Source organism: Solea solea, chromosome 10 (genome assembly GCF_958295425.1).
Source record: "Solea solea chromosome 10, fSolSol10.1, whole genome shotgun sequence".
NCBI classification, from domain to species: domain Eukaryota; kingdom Metazoa; phylum Chordata; class Actinopteri; order Pleuronectiformes; family Soleidae; genus Solea; species Solea solea.
Genome location: NC_081143.1, coordinates 5,209,257 through 5,228,207, shown reverse-complemented (window position 1 = coordinate 5,228,207; position 18,951 = coordinate 5,209,257). Strand labels below are relative to the sequence as shown.

Genomic DNA, 18,951 nt, shown 5'->3' with positions numbered 1-18,951 from the left:
TGTAAGATCCCGTCAAGCAAGTCTGCTTCAAATTGACATGCCAGCTTACTTTATTGAGGGTAAATTAATAGGCACTTATTCTTTTTTTGTATGTACGTATGTTAAACAGCAATGTGCAGTATGAGATATAACTGTATTTTAAACATTACACATCTTAAATAAATGCCTGTAAATCCAACAAATATGAGCACTATAAAAGGTGGAAAACTGGAGACAGAACAAATATAGTTAATTCAAGTAAAATACAGCAACTTCAGGATTCCGCCAAACACATCAGACCTGAGGCTTCTGTTTTCAATCTGAATTTAAAGTGAGTCATCTCTGATAATGGTCCTTTTTGTACACTTTCCAGTCTTCTCTCATTTGCACGGTTACATCCTGCCATCAGTCACTGGGATAAACTTTTTTTGGTCCAGATGATTAATTTTAATCTCTAATGTGAGTTTCCATATTGTCTGCCACAAACTCCCCGAAAGACCATCAAGCACAATGTTTATGATACAGAGAGATAACTAGTCTCTTCACAAATCAAGCCCAGCACACTAAGTCCACAGGAATGTAACAGTCACGACCTCAGACAGTTACAATGTACTCAGAGTTTAACAAGAGGAAACCTTTTTAGACAGATAATGCAACATTCAGGCACATGAAGCATGTTAATGGATACCTGTATGAAATGTTCTGTGTCATGTTAGGCACTTAATGTTTTTGTCAGAATAGTCATTGTTTAGTTAATGTTTTATGTATCAAGAATAAATACGTTGCAGTCATTTCATATGAATGTCTCTATGACACTGGAGGCCAACTATGTACATACGACCTGATTATTTAGCTTTTCTTCTAACATTATTCCGTAAATGTTCTAATCATTGTTTTATTCTTTTCCCCATTCTTACCAAAAAAAAAAGATCACAGAAACAATTTTACAATGAAACATCACTGACCAACAACGGACCTCATTTTCAGGTTTGTTTTCTGAGCATTTCCCTTGTTTGAATTTTCTATATTGATGAATTAAAGGCAGAAGTGGAAAGTAATGAATTACATTTACTTGCACTACTGTAATTGAGTAGCGTTTTTTTGAGTACTTGTAGTTTTTAAAGTAGATTTAAAAATGTGTAACTTTATTTTTACTTAAGTATGTTTTCTTAGGAAGTACTGTACTTCGCTACATTTTAAATCACATCTGTTGCTGAGTAAAAATTGTTGGCATGAATAAAATTAATAATAATAATTCACTCACTAGATACTTTGGCAGTGAATTATGAGGACAGATGAAGGATGAGGACAGGTGAATGATAAGGACAGATGAATTGGCGTTAATTAAGGTCTCTGAGTGAGTGAGAAAGTTAAAGCATTTGACATTTGACCCATTTTGACTGATACATTATGTGTTTACATATTTTATTTTGTCAGCACTTTAGTTTATAAAGGTTTGCCTTTAATTAAAAACAATTAATGTGAGATTTGTGTCCCCTTGTCTTTTTTTGCACAACACAAGACGGAACCCTAACCTTGTTGAAAGAGTAACTAAGTAACTAGTAAGCTAAATGTTTTACTTTAACTTACATTTTTATGAAAATATTGGTGCTTTTACTTGAGTAGAATATTTCAGTACTCTTTCCACCTCTGGTTACGTTTATGTGAAATTATTTTTATTTGGCAGTAATTGAAAACATAATAATTATATGTAATATTTATCAGTGTGTTATCAACTTGAATCAAAACAAATTGTTTCTTATGACAGATCCTCTTTACACCTGGCATTAGAATTTTCTGTGAGCATGGTAGCGATCAGATAGTGCTTCACCATGTTCATTTAAGCATGGTTTACATCACCTCTGCCTCCTTTTCTGCAAACATTTCCAGCAGCAGACTACGGCGTCACATCCTGTGTGCTGCCATATCAACAACAACAACAGCAACAACAACAACAGCAACAACAACAATATTCGCCGCATGTGAAGTGGCGCGATTCTATTTACTCCTCTTTGCTTTTTGAAGTAGGGGAAGAAGTCATCTTTGACAAGCGTAAAACCGACAAAAGCAGAGAAGACTGCACAATTTTGACGTCGTTTCACATATTTCCAACATATTTCTGTTCACAAAGTTATTGTGGGTGGAGCGGAGATGCATCAGAGACATTTACACTTCTCTGACCACCTCCTGCAGTGGTTTGGCAGATCAGATAACAATCCTTTCTTGGGTGTATTTACACCCATGTACTTACATGTGGTCAGGCGCTATCCAATTGCAATCTTGAACAATTAGGAGGGGAGGGAGAGGTGAGGGATATTCTGCTGCAAGAGGCAACGTCTCCAGTAAACTAAATTTCACACTCTGGGTTTTAACACAAGTGAATTGTCTTCACTGAGCTTTTAATTTTTAGAATGTTTGTTAGAGCCAAAGCAATACTACTGTCATCTGTATTGTCTTTCCGCTGCAAGTGAAATTTATAAAGATCATTTAATCTTCCTGAGGATGCTGAGTTCAAAGAGTTTTCAGAGTGATGTTGGCTTGAAGCATAGATTAGGAAATAATCTTCTTCCACATGCATGACAACTACATACAGCACAGTATTTCTAACCCTTTGTCCACTCATCCTGCCTGGCCTGATATGCATGGCTGCTACAGTATGTAACAGCCTGAAGCAAATGTAAGATGCAACCAAGAGGCTGGTTTTGCAGTTTATTATTTGTGTCTATTTGAAATTCCCTTGAACAATTAATCCAAGTAAATTAAAATGATTTATAATAATTTTCAAAACAAACAGATAAAAAAAAAAGACAAATATTGACACATTATTTTCAGTGTTGCATAAGACTGGACTCTTGGGCACTGATGCCAGAATAATAAGATATAGCATGCTTCAATAAAGCCCAACACACTGAATACAGTACAGACAGTGGCTCCACAGTTATGTTACTCTCATTTGCAAAGATAAGACTGTAGATTATTTTAGATGTATACTGCCTATATTACTTTTATTGTTTTTTATTTTACATTTGGTCCTTAACATAGACATAAGCTTTTCTACTTTACATCCTGCCATGCATTACACCGCAGTTAAGGTAAACACACATGATATCTAGACTGATACTGAAAAACATATTCCGACTCCATAGTTTGAGGATTAACCTGTGGAAATCTAATTTGTAAAAATTTAATAATTTGTAAAAATAAAAAAATAACTAGGGACAACTGTAATAAAAACACTAAACATGCTCATATACATACATATATATATACAGTATATATATGTATATATATATATATACAGTACAGTATATATCTACATACAGTGTATATATACACACATATTATTAAATATTGAAATAGAATTGAATATATATATATACAGTATATATATACAGTATATATATATATACACATATATTCAGAAATAACACACAGTGTATATATATGTGTATATATGTATACATATATATATATATATATATATATATATACACATATAAATACACTAGGGTGTTATTTCAATTCTGAAGGAGCAAATGTAACGCAATTTCCCCGTGGTAATTACTAGTACTCTGATTAGGTTACTAACAAAATAATACAAAAATTACGAGTTACCATGAATGCAACACGAGTGGGCGGAGTCAGTACGGTCCAATCGGAGGCGTCAGCCAGAGACACGTCTGATTTCGCCCACAACAAACATGGCTGCCTCCCCGCTATAAACGTCTATTCATTTTACGTGACTGTTTTGAGTCTAAACTCCACGATGGTGAGTTTACACATAAATTAACTGCTTTATATCATTCTGTAACTTTATATAAGCATTCATTCACTGTTGCAGTTCGCTGTCGTCTAAAGCACTCACTTCAAACTACAGTTAAATACAGTGTATTCTCCGTCAGCTGCTTCTTCTCTCTCAGGTTAATAACGTTTTCTGTGAAACTTCAGGTTGTCGTCCACGCACATCCCACAGTCACGGGCACCATCCTCCGTGTCCGAGGACCGCTAGAGCTCAAATGTCAGCTGGGCAGCACTGACGGTACAGTCATGTTCACAACCCCTTTTTATGTGCGTTTCCATTTGATTGTATTGTATTGTATTTTCACTCCCCTGTTGATTTTTGTTGTTAAATTCTAATAAAATTGTTGAAATAGTCAAATTAAAAATTAAAAATACAGCAGTAAAACCTTTTTTAAGTATGAAGCTGACCTGATCTGGCTATCAAAGTTGATAAAAAACAAAACAACAAACAAACAAAAAAACATGCCATGAAAGCAACAGCATGTAAATTTGCTGTTTATTCAGTAATATTTACAATGTTTACACAGATCAGTTTTCTGTCAAGAAACATGAGGTGTGAAGTTCCAAAAGCATATACATATAAAGTCCATCTGGACATTTCCAGGAAAGCATCCAGACTTCCGCACGGGTCAAAAGCAGCTTATGGTATTCTGCCATTTTTCAGGGGCCTTTTCTCATCTGTTAACGGTTTGCCTGCCCTGTTGCATCAACCTTGAATTAGGGCACTATGGTTATAAATGTGGGATTTGCAATGCAAAGTCACACCTGTAACAGTCCAAAACGTGTTTTACTAAAGGTGGATTTCTTCAAAGTGTTTTTGCCAAGAGATTGTAACATCATGTGTTTCCAGAGCTTTGGAAGAACAATGATAAAAGTCTCAGGCTGCATGTACCCAGCGTTATGCGTTTGACAATAATTCTGTGCCATTTCATCCTGTGTTTAAATCATAGAATTATTCATACTTTCCTTTTCTCGTTCCCTTTGTCAGTGTTACAGATACAAAAGGTGATCTCAGGAACATTCGAGGCGCTTCGCTCTCAGGTCAAATCTGAAGCCTGTGTCCTTTCAGTCTGTGACAGTCCTGTTATTATTTGGCCAAACAAAGGTGTTAGGGCAACACCTGAAGAAATAACACCAGATACCCTGTGTGAAGATTTAAATCAGTGGATACAGTAAGTCAGTTTGATTAGTTTTTTTCTTGTGGACACATTTTCCTTGATTAACTGAATTGAAATATTTTTATTTACTTAAGGACAGATGAACAGGAGAGCTTTGGCAAGAAATCTGGAAAAAAGAAAAGCAAAAAGAGTTCAGCAGTGGTAAGTTGTGAATATTGAGATGAATGTTGTTTTCATTTAATGTAAATGCCTTATCATCTTTATGTTGCGTGTTTTGTGCCTCTTTATTTATACCTGTCATTTAGAGTGTTATAAATCTTCACCTGATGATGGAAGTGACAAACTCAGGTTCCCGCCCTGCTCCCATCCTCAGCAGAACAGTCCAGAAATCCCACTTCCTGGCTACAACTCTTCCCATTGACTGCGTTGTCTGCACAAGCAGCGACAGCACGATCAAAGAGTATGTCTTCTCTTTAAGAAAGAAAACTGAATTTCTTCTCCTCATGTGAAATCACTCTATCATTATTTCATTATTTCATGGACTCTCCACCTGACATACTGTAGTTTTCTTCACATTTATTCTGTGAAAAATGTCTGTTGTTTGCAGCGCCTGTGAGCACTTAATGGAAGCGTTAACCCATCAGCTGTGTGAGATGGAGAAAGTGACCTTACAGCACATGAATGGGACCACACTGCTGGTCCCAGAAGCATTCCACTTTCTTCTTCCAGAGCCAAAAGGACTAATGACTGTGATTTACCCAGCAGGGGTTCCCGACAGCCAACTGGTGACGCAACGCAAGGTAGAAACTGAGCTCTTTTAAAATCCCAAATGAACTGGCAAGCACCATACAGAACTCTTGATATCACAGTTCAACCAATTGCTTAAACAACATACTGCTAGTCTGTTTTATTCTACAGTTTCAGTTTGTTCTTTCTTACATTTCTTTTAATTAATTTGCACAAAATCTCTTCGTCTGTAGGAACTGCATCAGCAGTATGAACTACCAGTTGACAAGTCATATTTTAGAAGAGCCAACGCCTACCATTTTCCTGGTGAGCCTTACAGAGACGGTTACCTTAGAAACCCTCATCTGGCCCTTACACATCCTATTCTGGATGATGGAAAGGTATAGTGAATTATATAATATATTCTGTGTCTTCTTTCAAAGTTGAATACTCAATGTATAAGGAAAAGTATTGTAAGAGTTTTGGGGTTTCTTTCCACATTTTTTTCTGCAGGTGTACTTGGTCCAGGGGATCTATAGCTATCACCACTACATGCAGGACCGTATGGATGATAATGGCTGGGGCTGTGCCTATCGCTCCCTTCAGACCATCTGCTCCTGGTTCCAGCAGCAAGGCTATGTTGAGCATCCTGTGCCCACTCACAAAGAGATTCAGCAGGTAATATTGAAGTGAATCTGATCACATTATGAAATGTGCATCCAATTAATAAGACCTATAATATTTTTAACAACAACAATAATAATAATAATAATAATTTCCTGCATATCTGTGATGTCCAAGATCGCTGCTTCTCCATGCTTCATTCATGTGTGTTAACGTGCATGTTAAAAGTCAAAATTTAGTCAGAATTAGACAGTAATTATTTTTGTGTCATGTCATGTCATGTCACGTAAACACGTTAGTCCGACTAAAACCGAGCTCGTCTTAATCAGACTGACATACCTGGATAAATTCATACTCCGATTACTCCTGCATATATGCACTTAGTCAGTCTGGAGTTGGACTTGGTGTTCTGCACATGCACCAAAATTTCCTCCCCAGTCTTTGACCCGCAAGCAGAAGGAGGTGATGTATAGATTGCGGGACTGTTGCTGGAAATCATACAGCGGTGGCGTCTTTCTTCAGACAACACAGCAACAACAAGAGCCATGATCCTTTCTAATTTGTATCATGATTAACATGAACAGCAAGTACAAAACATACAGAACCACAGCACGGTCCATCAGGAAACTGATTCAATATGCACTAGCCTTTAGAGAGATACAGCTGAGGAGGCTGAGTCAGACGTAAACCGGCCAATATATCGTTTTTCTCCTCAGTGTGTATACTCTGACTCGGCAAGTTGTCCGATTGTCCGTCTTACTCTTATTAAACTGTACATGTAAACATGACTGTTTTCCAGGCTTTAGTGGATGTTGGAGACAAACAGTCCTCCTTTGTGGGATCTCGCCAGTGGATCGGATCCATAGAGGTTCAGGCTGTTCTGAACCAGCTGCTCAGTGTCACCTCCAAGATCATGTTTGTGAGGTACGTTGCCAAACAGCACCTTGTGAGTATTCATGTTTGTGTGGACAATTTGGACTCGCTCTGACTCCTCCTCCTTCAGTCAGGGATCTGAGTTGGCATCGAAAGGCAGAGAACTGGCCAACCACTTCCTCACAGAGGGGACTCCTGTTATGATCGGTGAGCTGAATGCCATTTTCAACATTTTGTGTTTCAATTAACCTCGAACAACTTGCACAAATATTAAAACTTGTGGAACTTGTATAACTAAATCAGTCAATATTAACAATTATTAAGATTAAGATTATGTTATTGTCATTGTAATTGAAATTCAGGTGCACTGCCAGGATGCAGACTCATAAATTAAACATGTAACAACATTCACATACACATTGTATGTATATACACAAATCTATACATTCATATTCACATACATTAATGTAACCCCATAATCATTCAATCAGTGCGTCATTCATATTTTGTATGATAACAAATAACACTGCAGTAAAAACATGAAGGTGCTGCATTGTCTCATGTTGGGAGGTTTTTGTGTTAATTGTTCAGTGTGATTATGGCTCTGTGGTAAAAACTCAATAACATGTAGTTTAATTTAAGATAACTCTTCTTTATGGGCAGAAAACATAAAAAGAAACATTCACAATACCTGAGGCAAACTTTTCATAGCATTTCTATGTTTGTACAGTGTAAACAGTATATTGATATAAAATGAAATTATGTCACAATATACAATGTAGTGCTATTCAATTGCTGCCTAAGATTATAAAATAATTACAACTTTAACCACATCTGCTGCATTTTACAGCAACAAATATGTTTTCTTTTTTATTGATCTAAAAACTAAACAACAATCCTAAAGTTTATTCATCCAAAGCTCCATTAATATACGAAGATTTTGTGTATGTTTCAGTCACATCTCATCACCTTTGTGCCCCTTTCATCATGTTAATAATTATATCTTGCCCCATGCATTTATTTATGTATGTATTTATTTATTATTTTTGACGTTAGTAGCATTTCCTAAAACATGCTGCTACTGATTCTCATGTTTGCAATTATCAGACAAAAAAAAGTCATGTTTATTTTAATAATTTATTTTTTTGGATTTCTTCATGCTGTGTATAGATATTAATTTTGTCCCCTTCTGTGTCGCAGGAGGGGGAGTGTTAGCTCACACTATCCTGGGCGTGTCTTGGAGTGAGACAAGTGGGCAGATCCGCTTTCTCATCCTAGATCCACATTACACAGGAGCAGAAGACCTACAAGTTATCACAGACAAGGTAACAATCACACACATCCACACAGACAGTATCCTGCTCTGTTAAGGAAAAAAAAGAAGAAAGCAATTCAAAGAAAGTGCTGACTTTGTTGTGAATTATGTCTTTCCCAGGGCTGGTGCGGCTGGAAAGGGCCAGATTTTTGGGATCAAACTGCATATTATAATCTCTGTCTGCCTCAGAGGCCAAAGGTCATCTGAACTGTCAAAGATGTGAAGGACATGGTTAAGTATCAGTAAAGAATATGTATGGAGTTACATTGTAAACTGTTCTTTTATAAGAATGTGCCCAATTTAACACATTTGGGTATTTACCCTGCATTGTCGTTCAACAAAGGCACAATTAGATTTACAGTATTTGTAATAGAACCCACTCATATCCTGTATTCTATACATATGGCTGGTAAATTATGTACCATGAACAGACTTCTTTTAAAAAAGAACAGAGATTTGTTGTTGGTTGATGTGACTGGTAAACAAACTCACCATTGCTGATCTTGACCCCCACTGTAAGTGAACTCCCTTCTACATATAGAAGATTTTAACTGCAGCTGATGGACATATACTGTATTGTACTATAATATATGGCTGATAATACACATGATTAAAGTGTACAATATGTTTTATTTTGTCATAATTTTGAAAATGTCTTAAAAGTGGTAGGTTATTAGATAAGTCATCTCAGTTGTAAATTAATCTGGAATAATTTTCATTGAAGATTTTGTTATTTTTTGTCATTTAAAATGATGTCTTTGCCAAGACCTTTGGCTGGATAAAATAAGAAATGTGAAGGCTTTATTTTAGCTGGTAAAAATCTTTATCAGGTCTTTTGGTCACTATTTGTTATTGTCATATGTAGTCCTGTCACAGACAACATCTTCAGAATCTATGATCAGATTGATCATAGATTGTCCACCCTAAGGATTGTTCACAGAAATTCACATTTTGCTTTGGACGCTGTGGAAACATTTAAACTGGTTCCAGTCTGAGAACTTGTTGTGCAGCGATGCACTGATCCCTGTGACAGTTACTCCCTGTAATTGAGTTTTCACAGCCCATCAGTTGTCAGAGTCAGATGTGGGGTTTTTCACTGATAGACAATGAAATGGGAATTTTCAAAAAAAAAAAATCCTAGATTTCACTCTGTGATTTCTTATCCGAGGTTTGGTTGTGTGCGACTCCATTCAACCACCATTTCTTCTCATCCTGTATCGCCATTTAAATGTAATGATAGTGACCAGACACTGGTTTATACGATAGATTCCCCTGAAGAGTATTGTCCCAGGATATCGGCATTTCATTCCTGTGTGTGTCACTTCTAGGTCTAACTATGTCATTACGAGAAAACCGTGACAAATTGTGATTTCAGGGGACGCGCCTGCAGACAATCCCCTTTCTTTTTAATGGAGATGCATTATAGGAGGAGCAGTTACTTTAGTATAATGGAACTCCAAGGAAAAAACGAAATGACCTCCCCTCTGTTGCAATGTCTGAATAGTCTTACATATATGTATATATGTGCGTGTGTATATGTGTGTATATATGTATGTATATATATATATATATATATATACACATAAATATACACATATATATGGAATGGCAAGTCACGTATTATGAAATATTGAAAACACATTAACAAAAAGAAGAAAAAAAAACAAAACCATGCATACACAATATTTTAAATGCGCTAATTAATTATATTTGACTCATGGTATTATTTTATTAAGTCACATAATTAAGTGAAAATAACTTTTTAAAAGATATCTCCACACTACTGAGCCCAGTTCATTTTAATGTGAACCCTCCTTGTGTTAATATGTCATCAGCGATTTCTTATACATTTAGAAGACAATATTGCAACACCTTATCAAGGTTATAGGTCAAGTTTGGTAGATACTGTACTTTATTGTCCCTTTGTCCCATGTAGCTGCTTCCATTAAGAGGGAATTGAAGTAAAAACACAAAACACAAAGCACAGACAGAATCGCATACGGCACTAGTTATTATGCATACTGCATACATTATTTATAATAAAATATTGTTCAAATATGTGGCAACTACTGATTTTTTTTTTTTTTTTTAACCTGTAACCATGACTCATCATGGATTACTGGACCAAAATAAATTGAGCCACTACATTCAATCTGGTAACTGATGTCAGGCTGACCACATCCACTTGTTATTAAAAGACTTTTCAGAAACATTAGTAGTGTAATGTATTTAGTAATTTTTGAATAATAGAATAATAGTAAAAAAACAGCACATATCAGCAGCAACATTAGAACTAGTTAGCAGTTTTAATGTTGTGGCCGCTCAGTGAATGTAGAAAGCACCATCACCTCTACCAACAGGTGGCAGCACCGCTGCATTTACGCGTCTATAATGCCTGCATCCAAAGTAAAAGAAGAAGATACTGTTTGTTACTAGGCACCATGTCGCGTTGGTCGCATCCACCTCCACCAGCAGGTTGCTAAGGAAAATGTCTCTGAAGAGAGTTTGCGGTTTATTTCGTCGTCTTCACAGTGGAAAACATCTTCTCTGAAGCGGCGACTGCAACCGCGGAATACCGTCTGTCTGTAGGCGTCATGTGAGACCTCGGTGCCGTACGGCTAAAGTTAGCTAACCGAGAGCAGTAAGTTAGTAAGACTCGTCATCTGCTCTTCTGAATAATCCTCACTTGTAAGTATCTGTGTGTATATAGTGTTGTTGTTGTTGTTGTTGTTGTTGTTGTTATGTACCGTGTTAAAAGTAATACTGTCATAGTTACTGTCACGCTGGTCTGTCATAACCCCAAGACTTACCTAATATTCTTACCGGTACAGTTGTAACCACGTTCAGTTAAATCTCTAGGTAATATCTTTAAATTACTTGTTTTGTTTGCTCAACTCTGACAAAGCTATTCCAATTTTAAAGAGGGCAAAATTGTCTCTTTAGCTAAAATCTTTTATTTTACTATATTTAATCGTCAACTCTTCATTTAAAGGGCTTAAACATGCAAAATATCACCATATCATGGAAAGTAAATTTGATTATTATTTTATCTTGTCTCACTGTACCAATATCTAAGCAAATTTATATTCTCAAATGTACAAATAATTTAAATTCATCTGGATTGATTTCAAATTTGAATTGAATTGTTGTATTAATCTACAAGCTGCTTTTCATGTATGGAAGTTATTAGAAGGAAATGCATTCAGACTGTTATAATGTTATTACCTGTTGAATGGAAGATAATCTAAATACCTTTGGATAAGTAATTTCACTATTTAATCCCAAACACTGACAGAGATGATTATTGCATCAAAAATAGTCTCTGCCCTTTGTCCTCAAACATCGAACCCATCGCCAAAAAAACTCACAAGTTTTATTTAATCAAACCTTGACTCACCTTGGAACCTCATAGCAAAAATAATAATAATCATAACTGCACACTCCTGGCAAAAGTCATTAATGCTTTATTTTCTTAAGGCTGGATTACTGCAACTCACTTTGTTCTTTATCAGTAAGAAAACACTCTCCCCTTGGTGCTGGTCCCATCCCCCAGTTAAAATGGGAGGGTTGTGTCAGGAAGGGCAGGAAGAGCAAGTCAAATATGTGGACAGATGATCCACTGTGGTGAAGAGGAGAAGCCCAAAGAAAAAAAAAAACATTATTACTTTTTAGTTCATGATTACCTCTAATACGAAGTATATATACGGTGTTTTAAATGGAGTAAAACATTCATCTTTGTCTCATCCTTACATCCTTACCAGTGACCTATCATGTTCAACCCCAGTGAACTCGAAGGTGAAGTGGATCATTCATTTTTTGATAGTGACGATGATGGCCTTGTCAGGGATAAGCAGAAAAAGATGGAGAGCCCATCGGCACATGAGAGACTTCAAGCAAAACAGATGGAAAAAACAAAAGCTGTTGTTTCTCCGAGAACTGATGGGACCAAACAACACCTGAAGCAAGTAAACAACAACAGAGGCAGAGAGGGAGGGAGAGACAACAGCTATTGGTCAAAGGAAGAAGAGAGGAGCAGATCATCACAAGTATCATCTGTTGCCTCTATGTCAGATAAAGTCATCAGTAATATCAGTGATAGTGAGGAAGATGACAATTCACAAACTAAAAAGCATGGGAGGACATTCATGGCTTTGTTGGCTGAGTCCAGTGATGTACATGATAAGAGTATGGATGAGTCTGATGCAGAAACATCACCATCCAGTGCCAAACATTCAGGCTCAAGATTGAAAAAGAAACAATATCCTAAAAAACTGTCAAGAAACCGGCACACCAGAAGTCCGTCCTCCACTTCAACAGAGTCCAGTGGAGACGCCGACTCGGAGAGTTGTTCCAGCAGTAATAGTGGGACAAGCTCTTCGGGGTCCCCCACCTTTCACAAATATAAGAGGTCCTCTTCATCTCCTGGACGGAGGAGGGCCAGAGTGGATTCAGCAGGATCAAGGGACAGCCGTAACAAGGAGTCGGAGTCGATGACAGATGTAAGCCCCCTCTCCTCACCTGACATCAGCCCTCGGCAGTCGTTTGACCTGAACCATGGAGAGGCTGGTGGTGGAAGCCTTAAAGAGCAGCAGCAGCAGCAGCAGCAGCAGCAGCAGCAGCAGCAGCAGCAGCAGCAGCAGCAGCAGCAGCAGCAGCAGCAGCAGCAGCAGCAGCAGCAGCAGCAGCAGCAGCAGCAGCAGGCGGAGAGTGTGCCCTCCAGTGGCCTCAGCAATATACATCACAATGAGACCTTGGATCAGGATGTGGATGAATGTGAGTTAAGCAAATAAAGCTGTCATTTTTTTGTCAAAAATATTGCATTTAAAGGTTTATTCAGGTACAGTGCACAATAATAAACATTAAAGTAAATGAATCACAGATAGATGAAAGGCAGTTTTACATTTAAAAAGCTATCTTGAGGTACCATTAGATTGTCCGCCTATTTAAGTTATGAAAATGTATTTGTGCTAAGGTATGATTTTATGTAATTATGTTTTTTGTTTAATTATGAAATGCCAACTTAATAAAGCCAGTTTTCCTTTTTGGATAATATGACACCAGCCTCTTCCTGGAGTCACTGTTGATTTGTATGTGGGTTGTCTCATGATTATAAATGTTCCTGGGAGCTAACTCATGCAGGATCTTGTTCACAAGACAACAGTTGGCATATTAAATAAGTTGTATTTTATTCATCTAGCTGGGGTAATAATATGTGTATTTATTATTTTTTATAGTCAGAGAGTTTTTTCACTATAATATTTGTGAGCAGTGTTGTTATCTTGGGACTAGACTTGTGTGCCCCCACTGCAGCTTTTGTTGACAAACAGCATTTTTTAAACTGTACATCAGACAAATGCGATCTCAGCATATTTATAATGACATTGTAACTGTTCTTTTTATTTTCCACACGATTCATTGTTCCCTTTAAAAAAACAAAAAACTGATTCCCACTTGAGCATAGCAACACTCTTAAAGGTGGATGAAAGCACTTAAAACATTGTCCTTTTCACCCATCAGGCTCTTTCACATCAGAGAGTCAACTCGGAGGAAAACTGGACTTCCGCTATTCTGGAGGGAAAAACAGGAAGAACTACTCATTCAGAAATGAAGAGGTCCGACGTATCGATCAAGAGAACCAGCGGCTTCTTCGGGCGCTGTCGCGTCTCTCTGTAGGGTCCAGACCAAAAAGTGCATCGGGGAAGAGAACCAGTAAAACTGGCCTCTCGCCTGTTGTCCGTCACTGTCCCAGTGCACTCAATAGGCAGCGGGAACAGAAACGCATCGAGAGGGAAAACCTAGTGAGTTCTGATCCTTGAATGTATATTATAGTATTATTATTATTATAATACTACTACTACTACTAACAACAATAATAATAATAATAATATATTGTATTTATGACCTATTTATTAGAATTAAGTTACCTTGGATCATCTTCCAGGTAATGTGAAAGGGAGGTGATGGAGTTAATGCTTTCTTTATTACCTTGCAGTGTCTTAGGTCAATGTGAGATATGTGTCCACTCTAAATACACTGATCCAAAGTCAAATTTTCAGATTGGGACCTTTGACACAGAGCATGTACCCACATCTTTCTCTCAACTGACCCATATTTATTCACTGCTGAAGAAAGGCGTGTCCTCATTAGCGCTGATTGTTTTTGTTTTATCTGAGACATAGATCTTAACAAGATTATCTCCAAATATACAACTATTTGTCATTATGATGTTAAAAGCGATTACACACTTACGATAGACAAACAACTTATCTGTTTTTTTTAATGAGCCCCTATAAATCTTGTCTTAGTAGAAAATGGTGACTTGATTCACAGCACAATGCATGCTATGAAACAATAATGCTGTATTTAGCACCTTATTTTAAGTGTTTAATTTCCATACTTTTGTTTGTTACATCAACCAATCCATCACCTTCTCAGTAATGAGCCAGGGATACATTTACATAATCTACTGCACTATACTGCATCAGCAATTTTTATCAGTGTCACTAGCTTGTGTGGTTTTAAAGAAATGTCCACACGATTGGTTTGCATATTAAATACTTTATGTGATGACAGTCTCTGATACCATTCATATACAGCAATGTAGCTATTTCCCACATGTATAATTGTGTGCCCTCGTATTACATTTTATTCACAAACTGTATTTCTAAGAGTACTTTGAGTCGGTTGGGTCGAGTTAGTGTCAGTTTGGGTGTTGTGTGCCCACTGAAAGCAGACACGGATGGACTTGGACAGATAGCAGCAGGTGGTGGTTGAGCAGCAGTGCCACAGAGTGACATTCAGAGACAGTGCAGCCTCTGCAGCTTTAGCCTCTCACCTCATTTATTAGGTTTGCTTGACCACGTACTCAGGTTAGTTTAACCATCTGCAGCCAAAATGAAGCTACTGCTATTTATTGGAAGCAGAAAACAATCTTTTATTATTACTGACAAGACAAATGTCTTTAATCCTTATTAATTATAGTCATTATTGTGATTAGGGAATATGTTTTTTTTGATTTTCAGGACAGATCGCCCTCTTGATTCCATCCCTCTGCGTGGTGCCTTCTCTATTCTTAGAGTAAAGTAATTGAATCTGCCGTGTGATCAGTGAATCCTCCCCACCCATCACATGTGTATGACAACTCATGTCTCCTGCACAAGTAGTACTAGTCATACTGTGTACTTTCAAGATTGGTTAGTTCCACAATATACCTCATTTTCTTATGTAGAGGGGAGAGATTTTGAATTATTCAGACACTGGAAAAGCAGCAGGTGACCGGTGTGTCTGCAGCTAGTGTAGAAATCCATAGTGCCTTTTAATGATCTCTGGAGAATATGGAGATTCTCCAGAGATCAGTCTCTCTGACTGTTGAGCTTTTCGTTTGTTGCATTGCTTCATATGGAGTTTTTGCTTACTGGGGAATTTGTGCACAGCATGCATGTGGGAGTGTGAATGCATGTATGACATTCAGCTACTTGCCTACGCTGTTGTTTCATGCTGTTCAGTTATGTATGCTGTCAAGTACGAGACTTTTTCCTTATTAAATTAGGATTTTGATTAGAGGGTTATTTTTTTGATTAGAGGGTTATTTTCATTCACATGGTTTTCCTGCTTGGGAGCCTCCACTCCATATTCACACCCAGATGCACTGATGGCTTTTGCACTGTGCAAAGGTTTCAGCCACTATCTAAATATTAGTGATGATATTATCGCTTATTGGGATTTAAAGCACTTACAATAAGTTAAAATTGCTATTATCGTGTTACTCGTGAATGAGGAAAAATTCACATGTTCATGTGAGTGACTTAAAAAAAATCCTGCCTTACTCCGCAGCATGCAGGGCTTGTGATTTGTTACTTAATACGTCTGATCAAATGGTGATCAAACCTGGAAATGGTGTTCTGAAATGATGTTTTTCGATGTCTTGTTTTGTCCACAAACCAAAATGATTCTGTTTTAATGATTTCTTTGTTATATGGTGCAAAGAAACCAGAAAATATTCACATTTAAGAAGCTGAAAATCAGAGAAACAAGTTTCAATTAATTTTTTTTTAAAACTCAAACCAATTCATCGATCATCAAATTAGTTTAGTAAACGATTAATTGAGTAATTGTTTAAGCCCAAAATCGCAATAATATTTGTCAGGATAATCGTGACATAAACTTTTACAATCGTCCCATGCCCAATAAATATGCTGTGTTTAAATCAGTGGGGATCAGACCATCTCTTTCTGCTTGTTCTTGTCTCTATAGTCTGTGTAATACAAGTCACTTTGTATATGGAGTATTTGGCCATTGTCATTTGCGCCCAATCAAAAATGTCCCTGATGGCACTGCACGATAAAGAAGTACCTCAACAACTAAAGTGCTGAAAACATTTCTGTATATCGAAACACATTATGTTGTAAATGAACATGCACCAAATGCTATTGAACCAACATTGTATGCATATTTGTTTCCTTATTTACACAACTTGTCTTGTTTACGTTCGTTTTGTAAAGCTGCACTGAGTGAACACGAGAGAATTGTGTCTTAAAATGGAATATGAAAACATTAAAGCTCTATGTGTTTGTTGCAGGCTTTGCTGAAGAGACTCGAATCTGCCAAACCCACACAGAGTTTGAGGCGCTCAGAGCAACTGGCACACTACCAGCGCCAAACTGGATATTTGGAAGGCAGTAAATTCTCAGGTTAGTGAAAATATGGAATTTTTATTCTTCTGACAGATAATGAAATTGCGATTTGACTGTTTGCAGTATAAGTAAGTATAAGTTTAGTCAAGTGTAATTACATTCTAATGCAAGGATGAGAACTTAAAGATACTGTATGAGTTGTTTATATCATGTATGAATTACAGGTTTTGACATGGCATGAAAATATAGTCCAACTATTGGACGTAGTTGTTTTAATTGAATTGTTCATTGTGTACCAAACCCTTACTGAGAGTCTGGATTCCACAAGAGCAGGTCATCATGTAGGCTTTAGTCACAGCCTGTTTTTTTTTTTTATGTGGTGATGCAATTACACTAAGTACAGGATCATCCTTGTGCAGCTCATATCTGCTGCTTTATTGAAAAAGAGGATTTTAATGCTGTGTGAAGCAGCTGTCTTTGACTAATTCCTTTATTAACGCAAACAAATCATTCATCCATTACCTCTTGTCCACTTATGTTTCTGCTGTTATAGCTTTAACCCGTTTTATTGTTAATTGATATAATTGCTTTAAGAGTTTCATTATATTTAGACCTTCATAATATTAGCAATATTGTAGGGCTGCGCAGTATATCGAAAATCTACCTGCATGGAGGTACCATCATGCACAATATACCTAAGATATATACATTTCACAGATTGGTTAAACTGTGATAAATGTGCTGGTTTTGTTTGGCCAAGAATTTAACATAAATATCAAATTTTTTTATTTTAGTTTTTACAATTCCTTACTAAGTTCCTCCCAATGTTATGGCCTTGTACACTTGAGTTAAAAATTGCCCCTTCATAGTACTGCATCATCCTTATATGACTTGGTGGGCAGACAAAAGAGAAGACAATTGGTTACACAGTTATGATAAGATTTTGCTGTTGGATTTAAAAAAGTGTTTAAATTTATTTGAAATGTAACTTGTTTTAATTTATTTCAACAATACATGTAGCAAGTAATATAGAAATGCAAAACAGTGTTTTAATTTAAATATCTGATGGCTATCTCTCTATTATCCGCACCAGTGAGCCCCAGGTCTGCCACTCACCACAGGTCCGGACCAGTACCTACCATCACACCTGTGCCCGGGTCAAAGCAGCTGGGTGCAGCCCGACCGGCCTGGTGCTGAAAACACTGCTCTTTTTAGCCATTTCATCTGACTACTTTTACATTGTTCTCCATTCACCAGAACAGGTAAAGTCTGGAAGTCATAAAGGATTCTGTTTTTCATCTCATCAAATCTATCAGCTATTCAGTGACTGTGTTGTCATGTTTCTCTATTATTTAAGAAATTGACACTTGTCTGCTCCTCGATGTTAAGGTGTAGCCAACGATGCTCTGGGCTCAAATTTATTGTAATGCACTCAGTGTAGCCGGTAGCTTGCTGTATTTGGATTGAAAATGATGCCTTTGTTTCAACAGCTGATACAAAATTATATATATATATATCAAAATAACAAACTATTTTATTTAATGAAATGCCATTTCAATTAAATCTGCATTTTGTCACATCTGAGTTGTTAATGTTTTTACATGATTATTTGTCAGGTAATATTTGTTGTTATGTTATTATTGTTCCTTACAAAATAAAGCTGCCTTTTACCCTATAGTTGGCAGTGTGATATTTACAACTAGGAAAATGGCAAGCAGTAACAAAACATGTTATATCTTTTCTACTAAAAAGAGCCAAAAACAGAAGTTTGTGAGAGTCTTTTTGCATTAAAATGGTCAGTGTGGTAGAAGCTTTGTCCGGATAGGAAAGGTAATAAAATGAATGATGGCTGAATACCATTGAGCTGCTTCAGCTTTAGAGT

The 18,951-nt window shown here is 36.8% G+C and overlaps 2 protein-coding genes across 2 annotated transcripts; both read left to right on the top strand.

The window, feature by feature from the left end:
• Window positions 1–3,638: 3,638 nt before the first annotated feature.
• On the top strand, window positions 3,639–9,063 carry ufsp2 (ufm1-specific peptidase 2). The gene is made up of 12 exons (XM_058640616.1): window positions 3,639–3,748; window positions 3,928–4,018; window positions 4,769–4,952; window positions 5,033–5,099; window positions 5,204–5,358; window positions 5,506–5,698; window positions 5,879–6,025; window positions 6,138–6,302; window positions 7,048–7,172; window positions 7,252–7,328; window positions 8,322–8,446; window positions 8,557–9,063. Exons 1-12 carry the CDS (start codon window positions 3,746–3,748, stop codon window positions 8,641–8,643), a joined length of 1,419 nt encoding a protein of 472 aa, XP_058496599.1. The 5' UTR covers window positions 3,639–3,745; the 3' UTR covers window positions 8,644–9,063.
• Window positions 9,064–10,853: 1,790 nt separating this feature from the next.
• On the top strand, window positions 10,854–18,835 carry cfap97 (cilia and flagella associated protein 97). The gene is made up of 5 exons (XM_058641525.1): window positions 10,854–11,124; window positions 12,198–13,209; window positions 13,954–14,234; window positions 17,015–17,126; window positions 18,163–18,835. The coding sequence occupies exons 2-5, from the start codon at window positions 12,207–12,209 to the stop codon at window positions 18,264–18,266; spliced, it is 1,500 nt and encodes a 499-aa protein (XP_058497508.1). The 5' UTR covers window positions 10,854–11,124; window positions 12,198–12,206; the 3' UTR covers window positions 18,267–18,835.
• Window positions 18,836–18,951: the final 116 nt, after the last annotated feature.